Source organism: Hippocampus zosterae, chromosome 21, assembly GCF_025434085.1.
Source record: "Hippocampus zosterae strain Florida chromosome 21, ASM2543408v3, whole genome shotgun sequence".
In the NCBI taxonomy this organism is placed as follows: Eukaryota; Metazoa; Chordata; class Actinopteri; order Syngnathiformes; family Syngnathidae; genus Hippocampus; species Hippocampus zosterae.
Window position 1 is genome coordinate 6,811,341 of NC_067471.1, and position 25,640 is coordinate 6,836,980.

General features: G+C 45.1%; 1 protein-coding gene and 1 long non-coding RNA gene across 4 annotated transcripts in view; one reads left to right on the forward strand and one right to left on the reverse strand.

The window, feature by feature from the left end:
• LOC127593929 (uncharacterized) overlaps positions 1-25,640 on the reverse strand; it is a 177,568-nt gene that overhangs the window by 136,318 nt on the left and 15,610 nt on the right. The gene's annotated exons all lie outside the window — the stretch shown is intronic.
• cacna2d1a (calcium channel, voltage-dependent, alpha 2/delta subunit 1a) overlaps positions 1-25,640 on the forward strand; it is a 33,315-nt gene that overhangs the window by 5,499 nt on the left and 2,176 nt on the right. For both annotated transcript variants that reach the window (XM_052055679.1, XM_052055680.1), the window contains exons 2-37: positions 169-250; positions 1,637-1,753; positions 4,292-4,351; positions 4,715-4,750; positions 5,151-5,274; positions 8,610-8,741; positions 9,043-9,112; positions 9,190-9,240; positions 9,618-9,717; positions 11,062-11,220; positions 11,636-11,740; positions 11,814-11,892; positions 11,947-11,996; positions 12,107-12,196; positions 13,059-13,121; positions 13,706-13,789; positions 14,085-14,159; positions 14,281-14,352; positions 14,429-14,500; positions 14,569-14,630; positions 14,776-14,852; positions 17,945-18,005; positions 18,105-18,211; positions 20,002-20,086; positions 20,158-20,220; positions 20,741-20,853; positions 20,939-21,010; positions 21,322-21,389; positions 21,469-21,507; positions 21,596-21,667; positions 22,437-22,589; positions 24,059-24,111; positions 24,244-24,299; positions 24,408-24,534; positions 25,036-25,148; positions 25,239-25,321. In XM_052055679.1, the coding sequence (XP_051911639.1) occupies positions 169-250; positions 1,637-1,753; positions 4,292-4,351; positions 4,715-4,750; positions 5,151-5,274; positions 8,610-8,741; positions 9,043-9,112; positions 9,190-9,240; positions 9,618-9,717; positions 11,062-11,220; positions 11,636-11,740; positions 11,814-11,892; positions 11,947-11,996; positions 12,107-12,196; positions 13,059-13,121; positions 13,706-13,789; positions 14,085-14,159; positions 14,281-14,352; positions 14,429-14,500; positions 14,569-14,630; positions 14,776-14,852; positions 17,945-18,005; positions 18,105-18,211; positions 20,002-20,086; positions 20,158-20,220; positions 20,741-20,853; positions 20,939-21,010; positions 21,322-21,389; positions 21,469-21,507; positions 21,596-21,667; positions 22,437-22,589; positions 24,059-24,111; positions 24,244-24,299; positions 24,408-24,534; positions 25,036-25,148; positions 25,239-25,321 (3,025 nt within the window). The remainder of the gene's footprint in view (positions 1-168; positions 251-1,636; positions 1,754-4,291; positions 4,352-4,714; positions 4,751-5,150; positions 5,275-8,609; positions 8,742-9,042; positions 9,113-9,189; positions 9,241-9,617; positions 9,718-11,061; positions 11,221-11,635; positions 11,741-11,813; positions 11,893-11,946; positions 11,997-12,106; positions 12,197-13,058; positions 13,122-13,705; positions 13,790-14,084; positions 14,160-14,280; positions 14,353-14,428; positions 14,501-14,568; positions 14,631-14,775; positions 14,853-17,944; positions 18,006-18,104; positions 18,212-20,001; positions 20,087-20,157; positions 20,221-20,740; positions 20,854-20,938; positions 21,011-21,321; positions 21,390-21,468; positions 21,508-21,595; positions 21,668-22,436; positions 22,590-24,058; positions 24,112-24,243; positions 24,300-24,407; positions 24,535-25,035; positions 25,149-25,238; positions 25,322-25,640) is intronic.

Sequence of the window (25,640 nt, forward strand, 5' to 3'; positions counted from 1 at the left end):
CAGCCTTTTCATTTTGGCTAAACATTGTTATTTCACGCTTCTCCCTTCAATTCATGCGAGCGTACTGTACACCGTCGTGCCGTGCGGACACATTCGCCAAATGTCGTTCATTTCGGCGGTTTGATAAACTAATTGGGTGTGCTTTGGTGTGTGCGGGTGTGTCCTCAGGATTAAAGAATGGGTGGATCAAATGCAAAAGGACTTGATCACGCTCGCGGACAAGGCCAGCGGCTTGCAAAGTCTCACTCAGGTGAGTCGGGTCAATCAAAGTCCCTCGCAAAAAAAAAATGAATGTATGAAATGAAATGTGAATATGTTCATCATCCTTTGGGCGACCTTCACTCAAACGCATTATTCCACAAGTCTATATATAGAGGCTTCTCATTAGCGCTAATGGTGCACTTTACCTCACGTTGTCCTTGTAGACTGCGCTGATTGAAGTGCTAATAATAATAATATTAATAATAAGAATAATAACAGTGTGGTCTTGTAAGAACATCTTGTTTTTAAGAAAATCTTTTAAAACCATGCAAAAATATATATATGGTTTTTAATACTGTGCCTTGTTTGAACTGGCACAGCATTGAAAGTTGAAAAGGAGGGGGTGGAGCTTGAATGTTAATTAATCTTGGCCGGAAGATCAGGAAGTCCTTCCAAAAACGGTTTGCATGGTGCCCAAGTGCCTCAACGTAGTCTGTCTCAAATAAAGGAAATTGGTTAAAAAAACAATTCAAGAAAAAATGCTACTTGGTCACAAAAATGAGGTTTAGCTTGACATAGCAAATGTCATGTCATCCTAACAAATGTGACATCACCAACAATTAAATAAACTTTGACAACAACAGTAATAATAATGATGAGTTACTTATTTTTTGGGGGGGTTGGGGCGGATACTTTTTCTTGTCCATTTAAAGGTTGATGGTACCATTCGGAAAGGTGACTAGCCCTCCAAGCCGCCCTGGCATCTCTGCGTTGCTGCAAAAGGCGCCAAACCCAACAAAAACTGGTCACAGAAGATATCTTAATAGTTTCAGTTCGAGGAACAACATCGCAAATTCTGCGGTAGAGACGGTCTCCACCCGGGGGGGGGGGAATCCAATACATGCACTTGCCGTCTTGAGCGTCGGACATTGAAATGGCCTCCAGGCTACAAAATAATTGGCTCGTTTTGGCATTTGTGCGCTTTCCTTTCGCTTCTATTGCTCCGGCATATTCTACAGCGGACTAAATGTCTTTTAGTGTCATGACGTAACCTGACATGGCCGTTCAATCACTGCCCCTGCCCTCCCTCCCTCTCTTTTTTTTTTTTTTGGTTGGTCAGCAAGGACTGAAAGAGACCTCCACCAGGGTTGAATCCTTTAAAAAGGAGATTTGTGAGTGTCACGGTGAAGTTTATTTTAGCTAATGAAAACTTACAAAATAAAAATTAAAAAGGAAAAAAAACAAGAGAGATTTAAGAACAAAAAAGAAACTCGAATGACATTTTACTTACTAAAAACTCTAATTTTAGCGAAAATGTCCTTCATTTTTCTCTTTTTAAAATAATTTGGTACATCAACACTGCAGTGCATTTATTTAATATTTGTTGTTCAACTGCGTGAAAGGAAAAAAAAAACCCCTCTGCATTTCTTTTCAGATCTACCAGAAACATAAGACACACTTCAGCGTGGAGACCAACCGCGTGGAGGAGCTGGTGTCCACGGCTGCTGGGAACATCGAGAGATTACTGGAAAGCCGCTCCAAAGCCCTCAAGGTGAGACATCTTGTTTTGGGGGATATAGCTTTTGTTTTATTTTTTTTCGGCTATCAGTCGGGGGCGGAGCTAGAGTGTTATGCCGAGGCAAGTCGGTTCTTCTAAAATCTGAAGTTGGAGCAAAAAGTGAGCACCTTTTGAATGACATTCCGATTGACCTCGTTAATTATGAATGGGCCCAAACACACCGTCACCTTCGGGTCATTTATTTCCGTCACTTTGACCTCTGCTTTCCTTTTAAGCCGTTTGGACCCGGATGCGGATATCCAGGCCACCTCTGACTCTTCTCATTCATTATTGAAGAGTCGTTTTTATCCACTGCACTCTAATGGCCCTGCGGTCAACATCCCCCGATTGGTTGGTGTCCCCCGGCCCCCCACACCCTCCCCCCAACAGTGGCAACTGGTAGTCCAATTAGTTAGCCCCGTCTTACCCGTCTTTGAGGCCACTCAAACTCCTGTTGCGTTCACCTTGAGGAAATCTCATAGACCAGTTTGGGTTCGTTGCCAAGAGCGCCCACACAAACCAGGACAGACAGACAGACAGCCCGAGAGGATGTCAAACAAAGATGGTGCTCTTTGAATAATGATCGGGGGTTATTTTAAGGTCTGGGATTGCATTAGTGCTGGCAGTCGATCCGAAAAAGCCTTTGGTCTCCCATCACAGGCCAGGCCACCGTTGGCGTCCCCTTTTGTTCCCGGGGCGGCTCGCCATCGATGGAACGCCTCTTCATCTCCGACGTGTGGGCTGCCAGGCCAAGTGGAGCCCCGGGATTTATTTATTTTTTTTTACGCTAAAGGATGCGCCGGGTTGCCAAGACCGCTCCCGGTCGCCTGGCAACCCGTCATCATGTACACGCCGTTATCCTCCCTCGGCGCTTAAAAGTTTTCGCAGTGTTCATTAGGCTGTCACTTGAGTAACAAGCCTTGAAGCGCCCGCGTTGTGTAGTGGCGCGTAATTACAGTGGCGGTCGCTGATCTCTTCCCGCGTGTGCGTTATTAAGCTGACTCGAGGCGGCATGCCTCCAGTCGTCGGACGCTTCCGTTAGAACGCCGAGTACATCGCGCAGGAAAATGAATGTAGAACGGGAGAGCTGTCACAACAGCAGATGCTCGGGGTTTGGTCTCTTGAGCCCCCACCTGCATATTGCCAGGCAGGTGGCAGCTGTTTGGGGGTGGGCTTTGAAGTACAGACGGGTGCTGGGGTTGTGTTTACTTGCAAGGTGATACCTTGGCGAGAGGCAGAAAACAGGCGGGCACAGGGTGTGTAGTGAACAGAGCAGGTTAGAGCCCTGCCATGCAGTTTAAAAAAAACCAAACGTCTCGAATAGGACTCTTTGTTAGCCCGTCTATGGCATTTTGCATCATGTATTGGCATTTTGCTAAGGGGACATTCAAAATAATGTCCTTGTTCTAAATACACAACGTGGAATACTTCTGTGCAATGTTTATTTTTATTTTTGCAATAAATCTCAAAGTTGTATTCGATTAATCGATGGCCTAGTTTAATCTAATTAATAATCGATTCTGAACACAGCCCTATTAATGATACCATGCCTTCACTTTCTGTTTGTCGCGGATTTAGAATGGGGTCGTTTCACCAGCTGATCCGAGCCACTTCGGGCGGTTGTGTTGAAAAGTCTCGTCGGTGCATCGCATGTATCGCCGCTCGCTAACCAGCAAAAGCTTGCCGTCACATGTCTTGGTGTGGGAGTGTTTTCTAGCCCCGATGCCTCGCTTGTCTCCTCGGAGGAGTGCGACTTAGCATTTTTAAGCACAATTAAAAGAGCCCAACGTAGCCAAGAGGCAAAGTTGTTTTGCGCTCGTGCCAGTGCCGACTTGGAGCGGGTGCCCAACTTAGCCCGAGCGTCACTTAAACGTGCCACCATGTCGCCCCGCTGCCAATGAATTACCCAACTTGCACACAGGAGGCGTTTTATGTTCTTTCTGTGTACTTTTCTCATTCACCAGTCGAGTAATTTTACATGTAAGTGGAACACCGGCTTCATGAATGAGGGAAAAGTGTGGGGGGGGGGGGGGGGGCGAACACTGCTTAAGGGTTTCGTGTTTGCTTGCCGTCCGCCGAATCACAGTGGCACGGCGTGATCCATCCGAATGTCTTATTAGATTCCACACGATGGCTGATTGAATAATTCATCATCTTCATTTTTACCCCCTCTTCTTTTCCAATTTATTATTATTACATTTTTTTTTTTTTTTACGCCCACTCCCACTCACAAATGGCCTTTGAGTCTTATGTGGCGTTCAAGTCCCCTGTAGGCTCAGGATTTGAGAACTTCCCGTGGGAAATTAATAGTACGCCGCCTTTGTGGACCAGGTACAGATTAAAAGATGGGCGCATTATAAACCCATTAACCAAGTCCTTCTGCCCAAATATGGCAGCATGTACAATAGGTGCATAGGGAGGGGGGGGGGTTAATTATAGTATCAAGCGTGAAGAGTCCTAATTTTCACTCATTGGCCAGCTGCATCCAAATTATTAGTTATTTTATTTATTTTTTCTTCTTATTTCTTTTAGAGGCTGGCAACGGAGGCGGAAACGTTCCAAATGTATCACGAATGGCAAGTCAACAGTGAGGTGAGTCGGGAATTCATTTCATGGTTGTAAAACGGGGTGGCGGAATGTGTTCATTGCCATTTTCGTGATGTTATTTATTGAACTCCTCCCCCCCCCCCCATGTGTTTTAGTTTGAATCACGAATGCACTTATTCAGCCTCCGGCCTTCTGGCCGCCACTTTCACCCGGTGACAAATGATATTTCTTCTCCCGCTTCACCGTTTATCTTATTAGCATTAGAAACACTCCACCTTCAGGCTAAACCGGCGTTTTCCATTAAAAGTCAATTATCTCCAATTGGCACGTCCGCGTGCGCATATGATTTTCTGCGATTCATATTTTGGTCTAACCCTCATTTCCGACTTGTCTGCCGTCTTTTCCCAGCCCGACAAAATCGTCTACTACAACGCCAAAGACGACGTGAGTATGCTGAAGTTTTATTGTGTGGCACACTCTACTCGCCTCGCCCCCGTGGCCTCAGACGTCATCTGTCGCCTCCGATAAGCCGGGATCGGCGTCCTGTTCCCATGCACTGTCGCGGTGGCAAAGAAGCTCCCCGCACCGTCGGCACGCTCCTGTCACTCTATATTTGACTGACAAAACACGCCCCCTTCCCTCTCTCTCTCACTTTCATCATCAATATATTCAATCTGTATTCAACATATATACAATAATCGATTGATGGCCAAATTCCAGAGAGAAATTTTAAAAACAGCCAGCAAAGGCAGCAAGCCGGGAATCGAACACGCTTCTCGTCACAACGCCCGAGCAACAAGAACGTCCACGCGTGCGGTTGATGTCGCGTCTTTCTTGATTGCAGCTCAATCAGACGGAGAAGAAGAACCGTTACGTTCCCGAGGACTTCCACGTGGACCCCGACTTCCAGCGTCTGGTCTCGTACAACACCACGGCCGTCCACATCCCCACCGACATATACGAGGGCTGTAAGTGTTGCCGTGTGTGCGCGCTGGCCACGGCTAGTATAGTTGTCGAAAATTTTTAAAACTAAAAAATGCTTAAAAAAAAAAAAAAACTTTAGAAGTAAGCGTTGAGTTGACAAACCTCATTTAAAGACCATTCGCTACTGAGGGGCAGGCAACTATAGTGAGGCTAGCTGGCGTTTCCACGGCAACAGTGTCACAAAAGATGCAAAATGACTCTTCATAGCTGTCGCTTTTTTTTTTTTTCCTCTTTGCAAATGTTTTTCCCCACTTTTCCCCACAGCTAATCAACTTTTCCAATCATGGCTATTAATAGAGGAGGCAAATTTAACTCACACCTCCCCCCCTCCCCACGACTAATCTTATCCCACATTAGTAGCGCTTGATTGGATTCTATTTTCCCTCATGATCCATCTTCCTTCTCATGTCATGAATCACAGCGTGTGCGTGTCACGTTCCTCGCACCGCGCCCGTCCTCTGCCCTCTCCGCTCATTAGGCAGATCGGCGTGGACGCGCGGCTCGAAAGGAGGGCCTCTGCACCCCACCCCCCCCCAACCCCCACCCCCCGGCCACATATCTGATGCCCGTTTGCGCCGACGCTGTGTGGCACCTGTCAGGCCGAGGCGGAGGACGCGGCAGTGACGTGCCGCGATACTGCCATCCCGCCGCTGTGCGTTTCCGAGCTGTGTGTCCCCCCCGCAACCCGGCTCGCGGCTTGGAAATAGATTTTCCCATCCGCCGTGTCCGGTTTCACTTGTGACTGTGGCCAGAAATATCGGGACCCTTTTTTTTTTTTTAAGGTGACAAGTGTGTCCCAATAATTTACTTTTAAAATTTCATTCTGATGACACTTCATCCATGTGCTGTTTCATTTTTCACAACCGAGTGTAGAAGTGGAACTGTGTCCCAAGACTTTTGTCCATTTTGTGTTGTCCAGTGTCTGCAGCGTGTCCTTGAAATGATTTGGATGTCCGCCAGGATGACCTAATCAGTCGATGGACACTGGAATTTTTTTTTTTTTTACTCCATATTTTTTTTAATGGCCCAACTGCAAAGTCACATTTCTTCTGACCGGATTTAAGATCATGTGACAGTCTTTTTAGCACAGAGATGTCAGCGCCGTAAAGTACAGTGACGCCTAACCGTGGTTGTCAGCGAGCAGACGTGACGATGGGCTGCTTTTCGCCACCCGGCTCGCCGCCACTTAATTGCTGTCACCGGCCGTTGGGTGGCCCACGATGCGCAGACCGACGGGCGTCCACCACCACCACCGTGAAGTGGACCGTGTGTGATGATGACAGATGTTGCCGTGATAATGCTCTATTGACACTTTCTGACCATTTTTAATCAAAAAGTGTGAAGGGTTGGTTGAAGTGTAATTCACCGACTTCACCACTACGGTGTGTTTGCCGTTATTTTTGTCATCTTGTTTGGGACTGCGCCTGATGGCGATGTCACCATTTTTTCCCAGAGGGGGTGTGAGTGAGAGTCCAAATTGAATTGTGAGCGTTTATCACGTGGGGGCGCTCGCAGGAGGGGCCTGGGGCGTCTTCTTACCCTACAAAGCATGGAAAAGTCAGCCGAGCTGCAGGGCGACGTGGTGGCGAGGAGGAGGATTCCCCACGGAGAGAAGTGGGAGGCTCGGATGGAAAAAAAAGACGATAGTGTTGGGGCAGTTTATAGCCCGCTGCTGCTTGGTGTGTGTGCATGCCGAAGCAGACTATATTTGCGTTATTAGGTGTCACCGGCATATGTTAACCAGTCTTCTTCAACTGGCTTACCGCAAGCCACGACCGGACCGCCGACCTCCTCTGTCCAGACCCTCGGCAAATTGTATCAAATAAAAAATTATAAAGTGATTTTTATGTTATACATTTTATATTTTTGGACTATATTCTGCGCATTACGGCGATCGCTTGTTAAAATTATCCGTTGTATTCTTTGCGTGCACTAACAGATGTAATGCAGAGGACCGCAGCAGCGCGACTTTGTGTGTATAATGATTGACTAACTGGAGACCCTGTCTGAGGAGGGCATTTGGCGATAACGATGCGCTGATTGGCTCCTCTGAAATGAAGGTGTGTCCATACATATGCGTCAGCATATACGATGCGCTGATTGGCTCATTTGAATTTAAGGTGTCCATACCTAAGCGTCAGCATATACGATGCGCTGATTGGCTCATTTGAATTTAAGGTGTGCGCATACATAACCGTCAGCACGCGTCTATCCCAATACACACGCATTCAAAATGGAGGATTGTGTCAGGAAACAGACGCACGACGCCACGGTGTGCTCACAGTTTCAGTCGAGGGGAGCCGCACACAGACAATTAGGCAAAACGAATCGCGGGAGGTTTCGAATGTGTGCTGTTCTGCTCCCGTCTACCCGGGGTTCTTTGTTGCTGTTGAACAGCAGAACACCGCAACGTGGTAAATGAACGTCACAATGGCGTCCTCAAATATTTGCATGCCTCAGACATTGCATTCACTTACAGTGGAAGAACTGCACTGCACATTCCTGTGCTCCTTGTGTCAGTATTTAAAATGGTTATTAAATCCTCTTCTGATATATTTTAAGTGATTTCAGAGGGGATTTAAAAAGGGGAATTGTACACATGAAAAGGATATTTTTGTTTTCATGTTTAGTATTTATTTTGGTAAAATTAGTGTTTTTGTTAAATCAAGGGGGGAAAAGACAACTACTGTTTCACAAAGTTAAAGTAAAAATGTCTTATTTCCCTAAAAGGGCTGTGTGTATTATTAAGCAGGCACAACTTAACAAAATAAAAGAGTTCCTGTGCCTCAACACAATACCTCTCATTATTTGCTGTGTACTGTCAAAAAATAATAAAATAATTTATTTTCATGCACCCCATTATTGATTGGTTGTGAGGAGTGTTGATTTGTATAAGCTTGGCTTTACCATACTAAATGGGCATATAGCCCTGCTACCCATGATTGCCGTGCATGGAATTATTATTGGAAAAAAAAAAAGTGGACCTACAGCATTTCTAGTTGAGGACCACTGTGTTATACTTTAAAAATTAAACGGCCGCAATGGATGCTAACTCACGACAAATCCATCTGTTAAGTCTACTTGAGTTTTTTTTTTTTTTTTACCATGTGTCAACTTGATGGCTGTGTGTGTGTGAGGGTATCACAGCCACAATTATTTTAAATGGGCTTGTTTGGACTGTTGATAATTTGCCATGTGTCACATTTTCTGTCGATTTATTTTTTATATATATGACCATGATTTCAACTGGACTGGATGAATTTGGTTATCTTTTACCATGTGTCAACTATGTGTGTGTGTTTGTGTGTGACTTTTACAGCCACCATCATTTTGAATGAGCTCAACTGGACAGAGGCCTTGGAGGACGTTTTCCGGAAAAACAAAGAAGAAGACCCCACGCTCCTCTGGCAGGTGTTTGGTTCCGCCACCGGGTTGGCTCGTTATTTTCCAGGTGAGCCCAAAGCGGCGGGAAGCCGCCTCGGCGACCTTGACCGCGGCAAAGTCGTCTAAAAGACGGTACATGCGGTGCGTCACCACGTTAGCGATGAGCACACGCCTCCGTCTTGTGACTTTTGGCGGCAGTGATTCACTTTCTGACTAATTTGACACTTTTCCCCTCGCCTCTGCGCGTAACTTTGAAATTGTGGCCTCAAAAGTCCAAAAGAATAAAGAAAGACGTCATCTCGCTGGCGTCGCGGCAGCTCAAGGCCGCGCTTGAAACGAAATGACTCTTTATATCTGTCAAAACACAGCTTCTCCCTGGATCGACTCCAGCAAATCGGCCAATAAAATCGACCTCTACGACGTACGCAGGCGGCCATGGTGGGTGCCGATCTACGCACGCTGTGACGCCGCAAACAAAAAAACTCATGTGCCGTTCTCATGCCGTTTCCCGGCAGGTACATCCAGGGGGCGGCGTCGCCCAAGGACATGCTGATCCTGGTGGATGCGTGAGTGCACGCTGGAATAAATGCTTTATGCTTGGGAACCCTTTGACCGTTGACCCTGCATCAACCCGCCGGGGCGAGCGCAGAGGACGACTCGGCCGTTTAGAGTCCGCGTCAGGAAAAAAATAAAATATGGCCTCGTGTAAAATGCCAGGTTATTTTTATACAACAGAGAGCATTCGGAGTGCAGACCTCTGCCGAGGCTTAAACTATAAGAAACAGTTTTTCCTTTGCAAATTGCACGTTCTATGACTAAAAAGCAGTTTTATTCACCTCACAATTTTACACCTTTTCTGCTGTTATTAAAAAAAAATAGTCACCTTTTTTTCTCTGTATGTAGTTTTGATTATCGTTTTTGATTGTCGTCAAACTGCCCGCAGGAGCGGCAGCGTGTCGGGCCTGACCCTGAAGCTGATCCGAACGTCCGTCAGCAAGATGCTGGAGACGTTGGCGGACGACGATTACGTCAACGTCGTCTATGTGAGTAACGCGACGCCTCATCCGTTTTGTTCACAGCTGAACGGTTTGTGGATTTTCTTTCCCGCAAAACAAACAAAGCCAAGTAAGGCTTTGCCGACCGAATATTTTTAGAATCGATTATTCTACTGACCTTCCCATTGAAGGTCCTCATAGTCTGCTGTAGTATCTGTGACTTTGGGTGTGTGTATGCGTGGCCGGGCCTGGCACAGTGAGGGAAGTTGGGCAGCTTTCATTCAATTGCCGATGTAATTGTGCTTTGGAGTTGAGTTCACATGTTATATATACTAACATCTGATTGACCCAACCTATGCGTTCGCCTGACACATTTGACAAATCGATGAGCCCGGCCTGCGTGCTTCCAATGTAAGAAACACACTAAGTCAGACACAGACGCGTTCAGTGACACTGGGAATATTCATCATTTCAAGAGGCGGGCACACACTTAATGCAATTTTGAAAATATGGCGCATATCCTTGGAACGGGATTACGCGGGATAATAAATCTTCAAATAAATCCTCTCAATGTCGCTCCGCCCGGCAGAAACTCCAATGACATTTATTTCCTTTCGTGCTTCACAGGAGCCATTGATCACAATTTCCTTCGCTCTGCCTTGATGGAGCCATGCGTTTTGTTTTCTTTGTGTGCGTGTGTGTGTTTGGGTGTGTCGCCTTCAAATCAGCTAAAAGCGTTTCAAACTAATGCAATTAGTCAGCACTGCAATCACAATATTGATGCTTTTTTTTTTCTTTTACGACTTGGCGTAAGCCTTCATAATTGAATAGGTGTATGTGTGTGTGTGTTTAAAAGGAGAAAAAAATTCATATCAAAATATTTGTATTTTTTCTTCCACTCCACAAATATGCCTTCTTAAAAAAAAAAAAAACTAAGAGTAAAACGAATAAAAACTAAACTATAAAATAAACTAATAGAAAGGAACAAACCTACTCTAAAAACTAAATGAAAAAATGAACTACAATGAAAAATCCCAACCTCTTAAAACTGGCTTGTATGTGCACGAATTGCCTGTTGAATCTTTGGAGTGTTCCATGATCAATATTTGTGTTATTTTGCCTTTCTCTTCTCTCTATCCTACCTTCTGCTCCTCTAGCCTCCTTCGGTCTGTAAACCTTCACCTCACCACCTTATTTTATGACAACCGCAGCGCCGATGTGTCATAAATTTGCTCTTTACTGGGGGATATATGACGTCGCCGTGCATGATGGAGCCCCGCCACATATTTCCGCGACAAATATGTGTCAGTGCGTCCTCCTCTGCGTCCCCTTCGTCATCCCACATTCCCTGTTCCCCCCCCCCCCCCCCCCAACCCCCTCCTCGAATGGCAGTTCAACGACAAAGCCACGCACGCCGCCTGCTTTGAGAACCTGGTGCAGGCCAACGTGCGCAACAAGCGCATCCTCAAGGACGCCGTGCAGGGCATCACCGCCAAAGGGACTACCAACTACAGGCGCGGATTTGAGCTGGCCTTCAAACAGCTCGCCCAGGTATTGTTAATTTTTTTGTTTTAATGTAGTACATTTTAATCATTAAATTGTATCTGAATTTAGTACATGTATGTTTTTTTTATTGAGTGCATTTGCACATTTTTATTTTTATTTGGTGAACTTGGTCTAATTCAGTGCTTTAATTTTGAGAGTAATTATCAATTTTATTTTAATGAGGGATGCGTGATTTTTATTTCGTTTTTTGTTTAATTTAGTTTTATTTTTTAATGATTTAAAAATGTTTAATATACGTTGCACGATCAAGTTAGATATAAAATAATCTTTAAAAAGTAACTAAATAATTTGTTATCATTATCCTCTACTAAATGGTTTGAAGTGGCATTGCGGAGTGTTTGTCTCCCTCTTGTGGCCAAAATGTGCACTCGCATATATTTTCCACTTCCTTCCCTTGCAGATGAACGTGTCCCGGGCCAACTGCAACAAGATCATCATGCTTTTCACTGATGGAGGCGAGGAGCGCGCCGAGGAGATTTTCAAGACGTACAACCCCAAACAAGCCGTAAGTTACCACAAAAACCCCACTATAAGAAAGTTATTCTAACTGCATTAAATCACAAATTCTCTCCACACAGGTGCGCATCTTCACATTCTCAGTGGGTCAACACAACTACGACAAAGGGCCCATTCAGTGGATGGCGTGCACTAACAAAGGTATCATTACACCACGTGAATTTGGACCAAAATCTGACACTCATTTGTTTTCAGGTTACTACTACGAGATTCCGTCCATTGGGGCCATCCGGTTAAACACTCAGGTAAAGAAAGACACAGGCTTGTCAATGGGGCCCCTTTGTGGCCGTTAGGGCCCACTGCATGTAATATCAAAAATTATATTTATTGATTTATGTATGGATTTATTTTGCAGGAGTATCTGGATGTTTTGGGCAGGCCCATGGTCAAAGCGGACCGCAAGGCCAAGCAGGTCCAGTGGACCAACGTGTACCAGGATGCACTGGTAACATCAGCCCTCTCAAACTAAGATGCGCAATAATGTGAAATGGCAATATTTGTAATTACGTTTATGTAATTTTTATTTCATTGTACTTACATTGATATGGCTACAGTTAATGTTATTATTTTTAAATTTTATATTATTATCCTTATTCCTTCAATTTTTAATTTATTTTTAAAAAATATGTATCATTGTTCCATTTTATTTCCCTTTTTTGGTGTTTATCTGTATTTAGTTTTTTTTTAATCATATTTAATTGACTTGAAACATTTATTTTTTTTGTGCCCTGTCACGGCTGTAAAAGAGTGATGGACGTTTGCGCAACTTACTAGTAGTTTTATCTTATTTCCCCACATTTGTCTTCCGAATTGGCCCTTGATGCATAAAATCGGCCATAAACGAGAGTTGCCGTGAATAGACAGAAGACAGATGTGGGGATTGCTCGGGGCGGCACCATTTTGGAGAGAAAAACAAAATGTCCATTTTGAAAAGTGCAAATATTTGCTGTTTGTTATCAGGCTCAACTCGCTATCAACCCGCCGCTAATCGGCTGCGCAACCCGATTGATGGATGAACTTTTTGTCTTGCCGCATTGAAATCATTTTTCACGCCGCTGCGAGCCGGCGGCGTTTGACGCGGTGAAAGCGACAGCGCTGATAAGAGCGCGCCGAGCCAAGATGGACGCCTCATCCTCTTAGACTGATAAGACACTGACACAAAATGTCTCTGGGCTTCGTTACCGTGATAAGCAGCTCTCTTTTTTTTCACATTTGAACACTCGACATGCAGAGAACCACTTGTTATTTTTTTGCGTGTGCGTGCGTGTGTGTGTATTTGTGTTGTGTAACTTGTACGTGTCCAACAGGAGCTGGGACTCGTCATCACAGGAACCCTACCTGTTTTCAACAAGACCAACACGGGATCCAAAGTAAGTGGTACACGCTGAGAGACGAGCGTTCACGTTTGTTGTACGCTTGAAAATTGTATGAATGTAAAGAGTCAAAAATACGTCATCCATTTTTCTATTTTGATTTTAGTCATTTTGAGGGTTGAACATTCACACAAGCGTTCAGCATCTGTCAAGCGTCGACTCTTGGATGAGTGTCACTTTCATTACATGCAGTACACGCGATACTCAGACTCCGGGGGGATGTTTTTAACTCGTCCTTGACGTTTCCTCACTTCTCCCCCGCGCCTTCTCCCGCGATCAAGGTCAGCAGCGCAAGACGAGGGGGGGATCAAAACCCGCGGCTCGGTGAGAGACAAATGACGGCGCGACTAAAGTGGGTCAAGATGAGTTTACGCGCCGGGTTGCTTTCCGCCACCGCTTGGCTGGAAATACCTCGGCGCTGACTCATGGCGGCATGTTAGGCTTTAGGGAATGAAACTTTCCAGATTTCAATTGAGGCTCATTTCCTCGAAAGGAGGACTCGGAGGAGCGTCGTAATTAGCCCCCTTCCTGCAATGCATTGTGGGTCTGACTTGTTTATTTTGTGTTTTCTTTTTGCCCAGAAATCTCAGAACCAGCTCATCTTGGGCGTCATGGCCATCGACGTCTCTCTGGAGGACATCAAGAGGCTCACGCCACGCTTCACTGTAAGACGCTCCAAAAAAACTGGCCATTGTACACACTAAATAATAAAATAACAAAACAAACAAAATGGTAAACAAATGAAAATGTCTGTTCTAATCCAAATATGCCTGCAGCGCCCCCACTGTGTCTTAGCCCGAACTGTCACTGTCCAGATTTGGCTGCCTGCTATTGCTCAAATCACCATAACAGTGCTTGGTTTTGATTGACACTTAGTATCTTGAATTCCTGCATTTTTTTGGAACTGGGGAGTCCCTAATGGAGTGTCTTGTAATTAAAAGTGTTTTCTTTCTTGTGTAGTTTGGACCAAACGGCTACTACTTTGCCATCGACCCCAATGGCTACGTGCTGCTCCACCCCAACCTCCAGCCACCAGTACGACCACTTCTGTGGTTTGAACTTTTTTTACGCCCCCATTTGCCTGAAGTGTCCGGTGATTTTGGACACAGGTCAGTGTAAACAAACAACTTAATTCACTTTTTTTTTTGTTGCACAGACGGAGGAGTTCCACGAGCCTGTGACATTGGACTTTCTGGATGCCGAGCTGGAGAATGATATCAAAGTGGAGGTATCACATCACATGTGCATCAGTCATTCTTGGTGCTTTTAAATGCACATTTTCCATATCATATTTACGTTTCCAGATCAGGCGGAAGATGATTGATGGCCTCACAGGGACTTACCCCATATCTGCTCTGGTCAAATCAAAAGATGAGGTCATTTTCTTGATGATGAATTGCATGACGGCCCCTGCGAAGTCTCCTAACTTGTGTTGCTCACATAGCGCTACATTGATACGGGCCGGAGGACCTACACCTTTGCGCCAGTGAAGGGCACAGACTACAGGTAACAACCCAGCAGAACAAATGTCCACCCTTTATTTAAGACAGAAAGTGCATGAAATAGTCCGCGTGTTCAACTTAGGACAAAATATATAAAAATAAAGGTTAAATCAAGAATTTTTAACATGAAGTATTGTTGTGTGTGTCAGTCTGGCGTTGGTGCTGCCCGACTACAGCTCGTATTACATCAGGGCCACCATCGGCGATACCATCACCCAAGCAAAATGTAAGTCTCTTATTTTCCACTCATGAACACACTTCAGGCCCGAAGCGCTTCCACACGCCTGGCGGGCGGCGTGTTTCGCGACGGAAAAACCGCCGACGTTCCAACGCTCGCCATGTAAGGCGGCGGAGTCAAGATGGTCGCTATCCATCACGTCCACGCGCACTGTATATATGTCATCTCTTGTTTGGCTGTTGGCAGGACAGGCTAACTTGTGGTGTGGGTTCAAAGTTGCAGACAAGCGTATCTTCTTTCGTACGCGCAGTGAAAATCGCTCGCAGGTTGTGTGGCGTTACCCATTAGTGTGCTTTCTAACCTACAAGACCAAAACATTTGTACTGTATATCTAATCGGCTATTGATTATTGTCATACAGATTAATTTATTGCTTGTTTATTTAAAAAATACATGGGAAGTGGACCTTAAAAAAAACAATTAAATTTTAAGGGCGGGGGGGCGTTATATATCTTTTTTTCAAAATCGTTCAGCCCTAGTTTACAACTACTTAGCACACTGAGCAGCCAAAACAGAAGGGCTTCAGTGTTGTACTTTCACACCCCTACTTGTTTAATCTTGCTTTTTCTCGCATTGGATTTTCCGAGGACTCCCGTCGTATTGTTGCCAAAATCAACTGGCAAGCGGGCTTTCAAGCCGCGCTCGACATTGATAATCCGTCTCAGCGCGGGAGCATTCCATCTCCTCCCCTTTCATCACTTATTTGCTTTGTCTCAATCTGCTTATTAGCACCTTCGGCGTCAGTGCAGGAATGTATTGGAGGGAGAAAAGAGGATGCTGTAAATTCTACGGCTTTTCAGTCTGTACGCCACACAACTCGACACCTTTCGCAGCGAGCAGCGGTTTGCCAGGTAGTCAGCAGTTCTTCCAAAAAGGAGGCTTCGAGCTTTTTGTTGCCACGTACAGTTGGCGTTAACGGACAATCCAAATATAACGCATCATATATTACAAACATAATACACTGCGGCGTGGATTCTTTATCCTCTGCGAAGAATGACACTTTAGTGATTTCACTACTGAATGTTTTTTCATGCACAATGCAGTATTCAAGTGCTATTTTTCTAAAAACAAAAGTCATTACAAACGTTTTTGTTGGGCTTATTTAATCAGATTTTCATTCACCCCCCCCACATTTTGATCAATAAAAATGGTGGGACTTTACAGCTATGTATAAATGTTTGATCTTTGATATGGGGGACAGTATACTGTCTGTACATTTTGGATCGAGAAAAGAACAAACGGTTCAAAAACGAGTTCACTGGAGTACGTCAATGTAAAAGTGGACTCCTGTTGTGGACCTTTTTCTTGCGTCTGGATGTTATTTACTTGCTTTTCAGTGCGATTTTTTTTTCACTTGTCTCCAATATTCTTATTCACTTGGAATAAAATATTGTGTAACCCTGTTGTATATGCCCTCCCCACTCTCCTTTCCTCCTCTTTTCCTGACCTGCTTTTCATCTCCTGACCCCGTGCTATGTCGGGATGCCTGCAGCATTTCTGGGCAAGTATTCATTCTCCTGATCATCATCCCGTTTCTTTATTTTAATTGAATTGCATTTTCCGGTGATTAATAATGACAGCGTGTAGTAGAGGCCGACATCTGCTTGGCTTCGCATGCGAGTGCTGCCCACACAGAGTCTGTGCGTGTCTTAAAACGCCCCCAACCCACCTGCTCCTCTGGCCCTCAGATGTGGTTTTGGTGCTTGAAGCGGCAGGAGGGGAACAGCATGTTTGCGATACGTTGAATGTCTTTTCCGAACGGAAATACACCAACAGTTTGATTCGGGTCAATCTAGATCATGTACCCTAAATTGAAAGACAAAAGTCCAAAATCCTTCTGGAAAAAAAATCCCTCACCAAAAGCAGAGCTAGCGCGGGGCCACTGTGCCATCTGTTGGTAAAATCGTGACACTACAAGAGATGAGCTGATTGGCGAGTGCCGCTTTCGATCTCTCTTCATGTCTTCAACATATTGTGTTCGGACACTTTTAATTAGCATACACATTTTCGATACTCAAACTACAGTCAACATTTGCCCATCATATTAAAAGTACAGATCAAACTCAGGTGAGGCAGATCATTCTCCTGCCTCACAAATATAGACTTACCGTTAAATCAACAGTCAAGTGCCAAATGTCTGTTAAATGTTTTGTTTGATCTAAAGCAATAATCCATGCGCTGAAAACATCACCCGAATGCTTAATTTCTCATGCAATGCACTAGTCCATCTTGTGCTGCGCATTTGAAGACCCGTTCAAGGGCAAATGAACAACATAATTGAACTCATGCCTCAATCTACGTCCGCGCCGGGCGTGGAGGTCCACGCCTTCAGACAAATGTATTCAGCCGTCACTCGTCTTCAATCCACCGTGGCGACGCCTGATCGAGCGGGACGTCTGCGAAAAAAAAAAAAAAAGACACATGGCTGCAATTACTCGCCCGATAACCAGTGAGGACAAAAGATTGGCTGTCGTCATGAGAACTCCAACGTGCGGTCGATTCCGCGCCGTGTATTGTAATGCTAGCACGCCCGCTCGCCACAAAATGCTTTAAGAACTCCAGACCCTCCTTTTTTTTTTTTATCTTTATGCCTTTTCAATATTTCTATTCAGGACTGGTTCTTTGAATAAAATATTGTGTGACCTTTGACCCTGCTGTGGTTTCAACCATTTTCTTTTCTGTTCCCTATCGGTTCTCCTCACCTCTCCTCTCCTCTCCTTCCACTGCAGGGAAAGATGGCAAGTACAGCATTTTCATCGATCGAATACTTTAGTTAGGCCCTCTTTGAAGACGTCCATTCAATATTGCGTGAATGATGAAGATTCCACGTTTTTCCGAAATGTTCACAATCAAATTTCAAATCGGTACAACTTCGGAATATTCGAACATTTACGACCGTCCCAAAATCCCCACGTTCAGAGTTCAATGCATTGAACTTCCATCACATGCATTATCTCCAGAAATTGCTCATTAGTTGCATTTGAATGGACGTTTTCTTTCCAGCTGCGTCTGCAAAAAAAAAAGACAGCTCCACCAAAAAAAATGTGGCCTCCTTTTGTAATATTTCACACCTTTCACCAGTTTCCGAGAGCCTGCTGGCGGACAAGTTTGATGAATACAGCTACACGTTCATCGCGCCAAGGTAAGATGGAGCGCGTTTCATTTTTTAATTGACACGACATTTATTTCTCCGCCGTCTCGGGTTTCCGTCTCGTTAATTACTCTCGCCGATGTTCCGCAGGGTGTACTGCAAGGACCTGAAGCCGCCCGACAAGGACAAAAGCAACACGGAGTTCCTCATGGAGTTCAACAACTACATCGACACCAAGACGCCAAACAACCCGATGTGTGAGTTTGGACACTTGGCCGCGGGCTGACGTGCGCCATCAATAACGTCGTGTCCCGGGTGGCCAGAGAAAAATAAGCGCGAAATGTGCTGAATCCGCTCCGTTCCCACCACGTACTGTTCCAAAAGTATCGGGACACACAGGATCGGTCCCCTTTAACTCATTCAGTACCAGCCAATTCCAGACCAAGTCTGAAAAGACGTTTAAAAACGTCTTTGGGAGTGAATGAGTTAACTGTAAGCGCTTGTGAAAATAAGTTCTTTTGATCACGATACATTTCGCAATCAAAAGCGAACTTGTTGCGCAGGTGAGACATCTGCTTCGAAAGTGTCGAGGTCCCACCCCCTGAGCCCCCCCACCGCCACCGCCCGTCATATTCCAGTGGTCTGGCTGTACGGTTGGCTGCGCATGACCAGGCAAAGCTTTTTGTGAAATAGAACCACCGACACCACCGCCTGGCCTCATGTTGCCCATTTGAAGCTAACTCCAAAGTCTGACCATCACACGCCTGAGCGCACATGTGTGAAGCACGTCGGCTCAGATGTGAGGTGCGCGCACTCCGCCGATCTGACCGCCCGACGCGGTCCAATTACTGTGTGTTTTGTGACAAAGAGCAGGACGCGTCAGGGCGAGAGCACGAGCCGGGGCCGTAAAACCCAAATCAGGGGCTAGCGGGACATCTGACCAAGGCATTAATGACCGCTCGCGTCCGCGTCGCCTTGTTTGTCGGCATTGTCGCAACTCGGCCCCCCCCAAACACGCCGCCAATAAAACCTCTCACTCCATTAAGTGATTACTTTCGCCGTTATTAGCTGCGAGTTTAACAGGCGGGTACTGGGGGTGCGGTGGGGGGGCTTTGGCAGGTTAAGCCACCGCAGTGGCGAAAAAGTCAGAGGACATTAGAAATTCCTGGGCCGCCTTCACTAAAGGAACCGTAATGAAAACCACGGCGGGCGAAGAGGTGGCGGAGGGTCTCGGAATAAAGTGTTAGAGCAGCTGTTCTCTGATGTGTGTGCCGCATTATAAGGCTCGCATGAAGTGGCGGGGGTGGATCAGCGAGAGTCCAATGTTTATGGACTGGAGCGCAGGCTTCAAAGCAGCTTATGGGGGGAAAGAAAAAAAAAAGCAGCCTTTATCGCCTGTTGTGTTTGTCATGTGGTCTTGTCGGAGGTCTCGGCAAATAATTTGTTACAGCGAGCGGCCGCCCGCAGCTTGGCAGCCTCCTCGCTGGCTCTTGTGGCGAAATGTTTCGCCGCGATCCCCTTTCGCGTGACGGCTTGTTAAATTATTACTGCACGGCTTCTTTATTGGTAGACGTTGAACAACCCGGAACGTTTTATGTCGAGAAAATGTAAACGCTATCAGTGTTTTTGGCTTGTTCCATCCATTAAGTCATCTGCTAATCAGAGGTCCTTTCAATGAAAGTCACACTGTGTAAATATAAAAATGATTCCCAGCCTTTTCCCTGTCCCTTTCCATATCATATATACGCACGTTTATTTTCCTTGCCGGCGTTATTTTATTGCTTTTCCATCTCAATTTTTTTCCACACATCATATTTCATTCCACGTTGGGTTTCGATACACGCCACGCATTTATTTAACACATTCCTGCAGATAGGCGCTACGTTCCGGGCCATTAGGATCCCAAAACCAAAACTACAACATTTCCTCCCGCCATCCCCACAAAGATGGACAATGAAATACATTACGTTTGACAAATTTTTGATCTGTCAGCAGACAGGCGCAAATGGCTCGGGCAGATATGGCTGATGCTGTTTTTGCTCTTTAGGTAATGTGGAGCTGGTGAACCGATTACTCTTGGATGCTGGCATCACTTCAGATCTCATCAAGATCTGGAAGGAGAATAAGTTGCAGTGAGTGAAACAAAAATAAATATCGCGCTGTCATGTCATCACTGCGGAATTTGTGTAACTGTGCTTTGTAGGCCCGGAGTCACTGCCAGATTTGTTGCCACTGATGGAGGGATTACCCGAGTCTACCCAAAAAGGTAGTAGAAGCTTGATTCCGGTATAAAAACAAACATCACTCGATGTAGGTGATGGATAATGACATTTCCCAACATTTAACCATCAATTATCCACCATCCGAGTGTTGGAATCATCACATCTCAGTACGCTGGCCCTTACATCGCTTATCTCCTGACTTTTCCGTAATCAGAGAGGATGTGGATCCCTGCTGTTCCTGTCCATTTTCCACTCGCACAACCTTGACTTGTTTCTTCCAATGCGCATCCCCAAGGGTGACCCTTTGAATCCAAAACAAATTGAGAGAGTCCGGTCTGCATAAATGCTTATTTTTATGCCGTATTTGCATCAGCGGTGGCCCTCAATGAAAACCACTTTGGCTCTAAAACAGATCCCTGAGGTATGCCCAAAGAGAATGGCTTCAATAAATATAGGATGGGGTTTAATTGGAAACCCGATAAGCACTCCAACTAAACATTTATCTACTACTAGACAATCAATTTTTCCACCGCTAAATGACCGACTTAAATCTTCCCACTACAGCGCGGGCCTGAATTGGAGGGAAGAGGCGGAGACGTATGAGTCGAGCTTCTACAAGCGAAGTTTGGACAATGACCTGTACATCTTTACGCCAACGCCGTACCTCAAAGACAACAGTGAGTACGCGGCGACTCCGTTTCACCATCGTTAGCTCCAAATACATTGATCCCTCGTTTATTATTTTTTAAATTTTTTTGGTAGCGAGCGACGACTCGGTCCTCGTGAGCAGAGCTCTCAACCTCAAGATCGACAACAAGCTCCTCAAGCCGGCGGGTAAGAACAGGCTAGACTTAAAATTGCAATTTGTCAGTTGATGTGTCAACACACTCACACTTGAAGACACTTATTTTAAAAGCGACTTGTCACCTGCCGCATGACACAGACGCCCGTCACACACTTTGTCTACTTGCTGTGACACGCGCACACAAACCACACATCAACGCGCTCGCTCCCTCTGTGATCCGCGGCCAAGTTTTCCGATGTTACCGTCTCCTCGGTTCAGAGAGTAAAGTTGACGCCAAGGTCCGACTTGATGGAGGGTGTCTGGGTGTTTTTGTTCTGTTTTGTTTTTTTCTGATTCCCAGTCGTTGGCGTCAAGTTGGACGTCAGCGCCTGGATGGCGAGCTTCATCAACACCACGCTGAGGACCAACGTGAGTTACATCTGCACCACAAAGACACAAAAATGGGAGTCTAAGCTCTTATTTTTTGTTTGTTTTTTTTTTGTCACAGTGCACAGATGAAATCTGCGGCTGCCAACGGAACCATATGGTGACATTTTATTTCACTTATTTTATTATTACTTTTTCAATCATCTTGGTTTCAGGTTTTGTGTTCAAGCATCTCTGTCTAATTCCAGTACGTGGACTGCGTCATTCTGGACGACGGTGGCTTCTTGGTCATGTCCAATCGGGATGAATACGTCAGTCAGGTCTGCTATTTGCTCTAGAAACACAAACTTATGCCAAGTAGAACGTTGTTAGGTCTTGAGAAACATGCTAATGAAGAAGAAGAAAAAAAAATCTACAAATAAACAAACGAAAGCAGCCAAGCACAATTTGCCTAATTTGTTGACATGCGAAAGCAGACTCGGCTCCAATTGATTTTTCTTAAAAAGCGAAAAGGTGAGCCGGGCCCCCCCCCGCTGCGGTTTGCCTAAATGTTTTTTCATGTGCTGGCTAATCAGCGCCGGGCGTGCGCTGGATAAATCAGGCCCCCTCTGAAGTTTGGCAGCAGCACTAAAAGTTGAGGCCTCGTGTGTGTGCCCCTCTGTCGTATATCTCGCGGGGACGTCTAGTGTACTTTTCTCCGCTTCTTTATATGCGACTCGCTCCCCCCACTTTTTTTTTTTTTTTTTTTGGTCCGAGTAGTCCGCAGGGAGTCTGAGGGCCAACAGGGCGGCAACTGTTCATTCATTGGAAGTGTCGCACACGTGCGAGGCGACCTGAGACCAATTTAGGCAAAGACATTTCGGGGTCACGTTAACGTTGATGACACCAAAGTCCATCGCGCATTTGCTTTTCAGCGCCGTTTTAACCAATCAAACAAAAAAAATGTTTCCGATGTTGCATTTTTTTCCCCTTACAATTCAATCGAATTGCACGTCTACATGATCATCTACATAGTGTCATTAACCTGACTCTTGTTTTTAATTCATGTTTTTTTCCCCCACCCCATACCAACCACGCCTGCTCGTTCAGATCGGACGCTTTTTCGGAATGATCGACCCCATCCTGATGGTCACCCTGGTCAACTCGTCGCTCTTCACCTCCAAGAAGTCCTACGACTACCAGTCGCTCTGCGATCCCGTCAAGGAGACCAAGGCGGCGGCGGGCCTGCGATCCGTTTATGTGGTGAGTCACATAAGTTAGAGCCTGTCAGTACTCGCGCACACACGCGTTTGTCAACGCGTTTTGATACGTGCACTGATTTCCCGACATGCTACTCAATCATAGCAACAAATGCTCACACACACACACACACGCGCGAGCGCGCACATACATGCACGCGAAAACGCCAGGGAGCTATAAATCGTCACAGCGCAGATGAGAAGGGAAGCAGAGGTCCGGCGAAAGCGTCGGAGTGGGAGTTGCTGTAACGCTAACAGGATTAGGTGGTCTCGCATGCTCGGCCGACACGCCAAGCGGCAAGCGCTGTTTTTCATCACCCTGCTATTTTTTTTTTCCAAAACGCTCAACTTGGGAATTCTCCCAATTCCCCCTCGGAAATGTGCGCATGTAGAAGAAAACACAAATTGGGGAGGGTTCGGCTGGTTGTGACATCATAGCAAAAATATCCATCCCTGAATGGAGTCCAAATACCGGCAGTTCAGATTTTTAGTCAGCGCTTTGATGACTTCTACTAATGATGAACTTTTTTTTCCATTATGCTCTGATTTATTCTTGTAATATGGTGATTTTTATTAATTTTTTTTTTTTATGGAATAACTTTTTTTTTAGCAGTGTGTTTTCAAAACAGATTATATGTGGGATTCATTTTTGATTAAATGACAACTTGATTAACTTGATCAAAAATATTACTTTTTTTCCCATAACTTAAAAACCTTGTCATGACATGTCAACTTTTTAAAGTTGAAATACTACTTCTTTGCAACATTTGGGTTAAAATTTTTTTTTAAATAAATTTGATGTAAAAATATATTTTTTCCCCATAATGACAACCTTAATGTCACTTTCTTTTTTTAAACACAAAAATATTGCATTGTGTTTTAGTGAGCGAAAAACTTTATTGAAACACCTAAATTACTTTTTTTTCTTCATATTTAGATATTTCTAATTGAAGTTAATGGAAAATGTTGTTTTTATGTAAAAAAGAAAACTTGATTATGTTTGTCTTAAAATGTTACTTTGCCCATCGTTAGCATCCTCCACTGAGTTCCGTATTATTATTTTTCTGTTAATATTAAAATTCTTATCACATTTATCAAAAAATGTGGAGGAAAAAAAAACAACGTAACTGCCTGCAAAAGTTTCACTGACATGAAAGGCCAACGCATTAAGCGGTCTGCGCCGTACGCTACAATTGTCAAGCATCTTCAAAATTCCCAACACGGCCCACAAATGCGTAGGAGCATTCACGTATCGTACGTGTGATCAAAGACGCATTTTACTCGCTGTGTGACTGGACATGTCTGAGAGCTACGTGACTGATTGGCCACAATGAGGTCCTCGCATGCTAGCTGTAATCCAAACAACATGGCTAACAGGCTTTTGATTCAAACCTCATGTTGTTGCTTTTTCTTATCTGTTTCTTTTTTTTGTATGAACTTTCACTGCTGCCTTTACTTCTTCCCCCTTCCCAGCCGTCCATCGTGGATATTTTGAACGTAGGCTGGTGGGCCACGACTGCAGCCTGGTGAGTCCTTTTTATGCGGACCGTGCCTTTTTTAAAAATCGTTAATAGAACAGATAGTAAAGGGAACACATTTTTGAATCCGAATCGGCTGATTTTTGCGTCAATATTTACTTCAACTTTATCTGCTCTCAGGTCGATCCTGCACCAGTTGCTGGTCAGCGTCACATTCCCGAATTTCCTCCACGCAGGTGAATTTTTCCCCAAGTCTGCCTTCAATTCACGTCAGGTCTATCCGATGGTGTCAGTCAAAACTAATGCCTGAACGCAAAAAAAAAAAAACCCAACTTGGGCCACAGCCGACATGGAGGAGGACATGTCCGACATCGTGCATCAAGAGGTGTGCATCACAGAGCAAACGCAGTACTACTTTGAGACGGGCGACCTTTCCTTCAAAGGAACGGTCGACTGCGGAAATTGCTCCAGGTAAGAAAAATTCCACCTTAAACACTCCCCAACGAGGCTTCGCTTGTAAAAATCACATGCCTTGAAGGTGAAGTCAAGTCACTTGCGAGTGGACCACCGTCCTAGCACGTCGGCAACACCACCCCCCACCCCACCACGACCCCTTTGCGTGTGCATGCGCCATTTTAAGGCCCCCTTGTGCCGTCTAATGGAGTGCCTGCCCCGCATGCGGCGTGGCATTCCTGCGCATTAGCCGCACACGTTCCCCCTTAACGAGCGCCATAAAAAAAAGGCAGAAAAAATCATTTGTGGACCCCTGACATGGGAATTCGGAGAGATTTGAGTTTTTGTTCCTTTGGGACGGAAAGCCATTAAAAAAAAAAAAAGCATCTATTTCGTTTACTAATTCCGATTTTTGTTCCTGTTTTCGATTTGGCCATAAGCTAAGCTTCGCATATAAATCCGAATTTTTGCCCCGGCGGTATTTCCTCATGTTCCGTCTTGCGCCGTGTTCACTTTCAGACTGTACCACGCCGAGAAGCTTCCCAACACGAACCTGGTTTTCATCATTGCCGACGCCAAGCTCACCTGCTCGTCCTGCGACACCAAGGCGCTCGTGCAGGATGAACAGCCGTGTATCCATTCGCCTACTTTGAATAACATATCCCATGAAACGAGTGTAAATCCCAGAGTTTGGTTGAACTTCCTGACTCGGCTCTTTTTAGCAAACGGCCCTGATCCCTGCGAGCTAGCTCAGAATCCTCGCTACAGGAAAGGACCTGCGGTGTGCTTCGATAACAACGAACACGTAAGTCTTACCGCTCCTCGGATGTTGCTTTCCAAACAAACGGCTTGGCTTGTTTGGCGCTTGATTTGCATCCGAAACGCCTTCCAGCTTTGTTTGCGCCAGGATTGTTTGTTAGCTAACAATGGTTTCTTATCTTTACGATCACGCTTTTCGCTTATTTTGACCACAAATAAAATGCCTTTGATTGATTTTTATCCTACATTACGTCCAAAGTCAGGATTTTTTTGTTACTTCTTGCTACTTCAATAATGTTACATGGTTGAATTTTTCACAGTTTTCCAGCTATGCTAATTTTACAACCATGCTAAATTTAAAGCAG